The sequence below is a fragment of the Corvus brachyrhynchos genome, unplaced genomic scaffold (genome assembly GCF_000691975.1).
Source record: "Corvus brachyrhynchos isolate BGI_N302 unplaced genomic scaffold, ASM69197v1 scaffold1578, whole genome shotgun sequence".
NCBI lineage: Eukaryota > Metazoa > Chordata > Aves > Passeriformes > Corvidae > Corvus > Corvus brachyrhynchos.
In genome coordinates this window covers 11,379-18,234 of record NW_008239681.1, presented here as the reverse complement: position 1 = coordinate 18,234, position 6,856 = coordinate 11,379, and the positions used below count along the sequence as shown (strand labels likewise).

At 38.9% G+C, this 6,856-nt stretch overlaps 1 protein-coding gene across 1 annotated transcript in view; it reads left to right on the top strand.

The window, feature by feature from the left end:
- Positions 1-6,856, top strand: part of LOC103621159 (E3 SUMO-protein ligase PIAS2-like) — a gene marked incomplete at its 3' end in the record, with an annotated part of 16,734 nt that overhangs the window by 2,339 nt on the left and 7,539 nt on the right. The window contains exons 2-5 of the mRNA XM_008639906.2: positions 1,599-1,660; positions 3,728-3,750; positions 4,376-4,426; positions 4,562-4,652. Of these exons, the coding sequence (XP_008638128.2) occupies positions 1,599-1,660; positions 3,728-3,750; positions 4,376-4,426; positions 4,562-4,652 (227 nt within the window). The remainder of the gene's footprint in view (positions 1-1,598; positions 1,661-3,727; positions 3,751-4,375; positions 4,427-4,561; positions 4,653-6,856) is intronic.

The following is a 6,856-nucleotide window of genomic DNA, read 5'->3' as shown; positions in this document are numbered from 1 at the left end:
AGGCACCCCTCTGTCCGCGAGTTTTAAATATGTAAATTGTGAGAAGCGTCATTAGTCTAAAAGATTGTCCATCAACTCAGGTTCAATCCACTACAGTTGCCCAGGGAGGTGGTGGAGTCACCATCCCTGGAGGTGTTCAAGAGGTATCTGGATCTGGTGTTGGGTGATGTGGTTTAGGGGTTTAGCGGTTACAGTGGTAGTGCTGGGTTGACGGTTGGACTTGATGATCTTAAAGATCTCTTCCAACCTTGATGATTCTATGACTCTGGTTTTAGAAGGATATGAGCATTGGCTGAAAATTACTCTTACCATGGATTCATGTGCAAATTTATATGTGAGGCTTCCTTTATTTATTTTTTTTTTACTGATATGGATAGCTTAGAGTCCCATTTAGTAGACCTGGGTGATTGAGATATGGAACAAACAAGTTTTGTGTGTTTGAGAATTAAGGATTCAAATAACAGGTAGGTCAGAGAGCTAGGAGTATAGTTCACTGCTACTCTTTTAAAGAGATGAGTGTAGGTATTCTCTTGCACTGAGAACACAAGAGCAGGTGTAGGTGTGGGGCTTCATTTTAACCAACACTCAATTCAAGAACAAAATATTTCCCTGATCTTTTTTACATGTGCTCAAGTATTATTTTAAAATATAAAATGTTGTCTGTGGTGTGTGTGTGTGCGCATGCATACGTGCACAATGTAGCTGGTTTGAGTTGTTTGAGGAACTTGGAGTGTGTTTGCTTTACCTGGGTTCTATTTCATGTTTGTGTCCTTTTTGTGTGTTTTTTATGGGCAGAGAGATACTCTTCTCTCAATGTCACAGTGTACAAGACAGTCTACTAGCTCTTCCAAATTTGCCTGGTTTAGTTGTTCTATTTTTCTGTTTGTCCTTGCTGCTTACTTTAAATTGTTGGACAAGTACAATGTACTTTTATTTCAGGTCAAGATTTCTAACTTCTCAAGTTAAAAGAAAGTAGAAAAGTAACGTGCATACTATGAACCTTTAATACTAAAATATTACAGCTTCCCATCAATGACAGACGTCAGTTTCTGATATGAAAGTTCAATTTATTTATTTATTTATTGCTAAATGCTACTGGTGTAATTCCCAGACATCAAGTCTAGCTGGCTTCTGTGGCCTTAGGGGTTGTGTTCCCTCCCCCCCTTCTCCTCTCCCCTCCTTCTCAAAGGTTCAGTTACAATTAGCTGTTTCTGAATTGAGTAATTTTCCATCTGTCCATTAATAACTTCTGGTGTGCATTCTCTTCTTGTAGTACATTAAAATAGTTGTGTTATATTTTGTTGTGTTTGTTTGAACCTCTCTCCCCTGGGAGAAAGGATTATAATGCAGTTTGCCAAGCTTCTTTAGTAGTGAAGCGTAATGTGATATTAAGCCATATGAATATAGTTGAATGAATGATTTGTTCCATTCTTTCTTGTTGATGTTTTTGTTGCATGCAGTTCAACCACAATTTGAATATAAGTGACTTAAGCCTCATTCCAAAAACAAAAACCCCAAACCCCTCAATTGCAGATCCTGTTTTAATCAATTACTTTAATTACCATAGTTAAACCTTTTTTGTGTCTCTCTCTTTGTAGTACAGAGCAGTATTCAGAGGTTCCAAGAGAAGTTTTTTATCTTTGCTTTAACACCTCAGCAGGTCAGAGAAATCTGTGGGCCAGGCCCTTTGTGCCCAGTGGAAAGTCCTCCCAATGTGCTCTGATGTTAAAGCAATCAAGTAGTCCAGTAGAAAAGGGAGAAAATCCAAAATTCCAGGGAAAGAAAAATTCAACTCTCAGTCTCTCTCCAGAGAAAAAGCAGCTGAACCACTGGCCAAAAAAAACTGTCCTTGGGAAACAGCAAGCCGGGTGCTTCCTCCCTCCCCTGCCACAGCTGGAAACAAATTGCTATCTGTGTGTGACCTTGAACAAGCTGCAAACTGCTTTGAAAAAGTTTTGCTCAGTTTTTCCTTCCCTCTCTCAGGCTCAGTTTAGAGGCATAGAGAGGCACAGGAATTAATTTCTGGGCATAGGCAGCGATATGGGATACACATCATAAGGTCACCCCAAGACACCTCCTTTCCACGCGGTTTAAATATGTAAATTGTGAGAAGCGTCATTAGTCTAAAAGATTGTCCATCAACTCAGGTTCAATCCACTACAGTTGCCCAGGGAGGTGGTGGAGTCACCATCCCTGGAGGTGTTCAAGAGGTATCTGGATCTGGTGTTGGGTGATGTGGTTTAGGGGTTTAGCGGTTACAGTGGTAGTGCTGGGTTGACGGTTGGACTTGATGATCTTAAAGATCTCTTCCAACCTTGATGATTCTATGACTCTGGTTTTAGAAGGATATGAGCATTGGCTGAAAATTACTCTTACCATGGATTCATGTGCAAATTTATATGTGAGGCTTCCTTTATTTATTTTTTTTTTACTGATATGGATAGCTTAGAGTCCCATTTAGTAGACCTGGGTGATTGAGATATGGAACAAACAAGTTTTGTGTGTTTGAGAATTAAGGATTCAAATAACAGGTAGGTCAGAGAGCTAGGAGTATAGTTCACTGCTACTCTTTTAAAGAGATGAGTGTAGGTATTCTCTTGCACTGAGAACACAAGAGCAGGTGTAGGTGTGGGGCTTCATTTTAACCAACACTCAATTCAAGAACAAAATATTTCCCTGATCTTTTTTACATGTGCTCAAGTATTATTTTAAAATATAAAATGTTGTCTGTGGTGTGTGTGTGTGCGCATGCATACGTGCACAATGTAGCTGGTTTGAGTTGTTTGAGGAACTTGGAGTGTGTTTGCTTTACCTGGGTTCTATTTCATGTTTGTGTCCTTTTTGTGTGTTTTTTATGGGCAGAGAGATACTCTTCTCTCAATGTCACAGTGTACAAGACAGTCTACTAGCTCTTCCAAATTTGCCTGGTTTAGTTGTTCTATTTTTCTGTTTGTCCTTGCTGCTTACTTTAAATTGTTGGACAAGTACAATGTACTTTTATTTCAGGTCAAGATTTCTAACTTCTCAAGTTAAAAGAAAGTAGAAAAGTAACGTGCATACTATGAACCTTTAATACTAAAATATTACAGCTTCCCATCAATGACAGACGTCAGTTTCTGATATGAAAGTTCAATTTATTTATTTATTTATTGCTAAATGCTACTGGTGTAATTCCCAGACATCAAGTCTAGCTGGCTTCTGTGGCCTTAGGGGTTGTGTTCCCTCCCCCCCTTCTCCTCTCCCCTCCTTCTCAAAGGTTCAGTTACAATTAGCTGTTTCTGAATTGAGTAATTTTCCATCTGTCCATTAATAACTTCTGGTGTGCATTCTCTTCTTGTAGTACATTAAAATAGTTGTGTTATATTTTGTTGTGTTTGTTTGAACCTCTCTCCCCTGGGAGAAAGGATTATAATGCAGTTTGCCAAGCTTCTTTAGTAGTGAAGCGTAATGTGATATTAAGCCATATGAATATAGTTGAATGAATGATTTGTTCCATTCTTTCTTGTTGATGTTTTTGTTGCATGCAGTTCAACCACAATTTGAATATAAGTGACTTAAGCCTCATTCCAAAAACAAAAACCCCAAACCCCTCAATTGCAGATCCTGTTTTAATCAATTACTTTAATTACCATAGTTAAACCTTTTTTGTGTCTCTCTCTTTGTAGTACAGAGCAGTATTCAGAGGTTCCAAGAGAAGTTTTTTATCTTTGCTTTAACACCTCAGCAGGTCAGAGAAATCTGTATTTCCAGGTAAGAAGTAAGAGTGTGGCATCGTCTAGGTAAACTTTTGCAAAATTTCAGGAGAAAGTGTGGGGTTTTTGGTTCAGTTTTATGCAGTACATAAAGGTTGCAGATGCCGAATGATAATCCTCACTGAAGTTACTCTGAGTTTATCTGTTCTGTTTTCTTCAGGGACTACTATGCACAGAATTTATGTGCATTTAGGGTAAAACCTACCCCATTAAAGAGTTAACAATTACTCTGTTCCAAATAATTGTCACTATTTAGAGAAGTGGTAAGCTTTTCTTCCCTGCATGTTTCCTGATTGCAGGAATGGAAGGCTGCTTTTTTGTCACAGGGTTCATGTTGTTGCAAGACCTATGGTATAAGCTAAGAGGGTTTTTTCTTCTCTGGAAAAATCATACTTTATTGTTACTATAAACTCTTGACAGAGGATGCTGATCTTAAAGTCGTGTAACTTGCAGTAAGTAAACAGAGGTGTTGCTTATAAGACTTGTTCATAGCTCAATAAAAGAAAAATAAGAGCAAAGTTTAGTGATGTTGGGGCAGATGTGCCAGTTCTTTCTCCGTATGACTGGAATATGAGACCTGCTGTCTAAATGGATACTTCTCTTTTTATTTCTCTTTGTCACAGGGACTTCTTGCCCGGGGGCAGGAGAGATTACACAGTCCAAGTTCAGCTAAGGTACCTTTTTCATAGTGTTCTTGTAGTCCTCTTACAACTTTTTAATTGGCTAATGTAACATAAGTCTAGATGTTTGTGGGGACATATGAATGTGGTGACACTTGAAAATTATGCTTTTTCTTTTTGGGGATATAGGTTATGCCTAGCAGAGACAAGCTGCCCTCAAGAAGATAATTACCCTAATAGTTTGTGTATTAAAGTAAATGGGAAGCTGTTTCCATTGCCGGTAAGCTTGTTTGTATGTGACTTTGTGGTGTGTGTTATCTGTAACATTAGCTTGCTAAAACAGTCAAGCTGTTTATTATCACTTAAATTTTTCTGGTTACTAATATTAGGTATATAGTTTGCATGTTGGCTGTGTGAGATAGCCATTACTACTGTTAATCATGTTACAGCCACTGCATGGAGTAATTGTGTTTTAGCCACCTATAACAAACCTCATCTATTGCAGTTAACAAAATATGTCAAAACCAAACCAGTGTCTGCATGAAGAATTCTCCTCCTAGGTATTCAAGTTGAGTTTGACTTGATTGGTGGTAGCCCTCACTCTTTGGGCTGTTTATATTTGTGATTGGCTTGAGTTCCTTCTTGTTGCAAGGGAATGGTATTGCCTTCTTGTGTACAAGTTTGTATGCTGCTCTGCATCTGTCTGGTTAGTGCAGAATTCATTGGGTGAATGAAGGACAGGCACATTTTAGGGTTCTTAGCATTTGCTGATACTAAAAGAGAACAGCGTTGGCAGTCACACTTCACTGGTGTCTGATGTTTAAAAATAGTACATTGGCAGGGTCACCTCAAGGCATAATATATATATACACATATACAAAAAGGTAAAAGCACCTCATTATTCTTAAAAAATCTCTGGAATGGGTGTCTCTGTACAATAGAACAGAGAAACTCTTATGCAAACTGTTCTGAAATAGTTCTGGAAGCTATTGAAGATGGAAAAAGTAGTAGTACAGAGGGGTTTTCTTCAGCAGTGGGTTTGGAAAAATGCTGTGTGGATAGAGAAGGTGTGAAACCTCTTTTTTATAATGTCTGTCACCACCTTGGTGTGTCAGATGTATTGTCCTCTATGCTCCCTCCTGCATTTGCAACCCATGACTGCTTTTTTTGCCTCTACCCATCTTAAATGAGACTCTTTAGCTTCTCTTCCTCCTACTTCTTTAACCATTGCATCACTCTTCTTCTGTCTGTCTCCAGTGTGTAAGAAGGTTTCTTTCATGTTTTCTAGTCAGTATTTTTTGTAAATGCCAGTTATGTTCTCTGATAAGCTTGATGATTTTCTCCTTTCTTATGCAGATTGTCTTCTTTTTTTTAAGCAAGGAACCAAAAAAAAATTGGTCTGATATTATCTTGTGGACATCAATGTCTGCTGATGCCTAGTCTTGTTAATATAGTTTATGCCCTGCTATGCTGTGTTATGCTCTTCATTTTGTATGTAACATATGTCGTAGCAAAAATTGTTTGTAATCTTGGATTATTGCTTTGCTTTAGATCTAAATCCTGTAGGTTCTTCCTGCACATCATGATTCTTTAATATGTTCATCTGAACTTTAGGTGAGAAAGTGAATAAATTATTGTCTTGGCAACTTCCTTTCCTCTCCTCCTTCAGTATGAGCTGAATGACAAATGCAATCTCAGTCCAAGTACTTTTGCCAACATTTTCTTTTGATTTTTGTCACTGTCTGCATCCCTCTGGTGGTTCCTTTCTGTTGCAGGAAATGCAAGATAGCTTCTTTGTCTCAAAGACCACTATTGTCCAACTCAGTAGTGTTGGTGTTAAATAATTAATCAGTGATGCCAGCCTCTATTGCCAACTTGCACAATTCTTAAGTGAGTACTGTTCTGTCTTTCCCTGGTATAGAAGTTCATGCCTCTGCAGATGTCTGTAAGTTATTCTTGATTCTTTCCTTGGCTACAGTCCTCACCAGAAACTTCAGAAAAATGCTGCCAGTGTACCAGTACTGCTTCAGGTTGTGCCAACTCATGTTAAAATGGTATTTCCTTGTATTCGTACAACTGTCTGTGTCCTCCTTTTATAGTGTTGGTTCTGACTTAAAAGGAGTAAATGTAGAGTCTTGCATGCTGCTATCTTGGTGTCTTGGTTTGAAAGACAGGTGTCTGCTAAGGAAGGCAGGAGCCTCCCTTGGAATGGCAGATGCAACCCCCCTTCCCTCCGAATTATTATAATTTTGGAATTAAGGGGCTTTCAGGCAAAGATATGAGAAATAGGAATAATAGTTCTGTACTAATATATATAACAAGGCAAACAAACAACAATACCTATGGCAGTAACAGCAAACAATCACAAACCCACTGCCAGCCTTCTCGGCTGTCAGGCCCTTTCCCCTCAGGTGCAGTTCCGCTCGCAGCCGGCAGGGGCGCTGGCGGCTCCCGGTGAGCAGGGCAGGTGCGATGGTTCCCCCG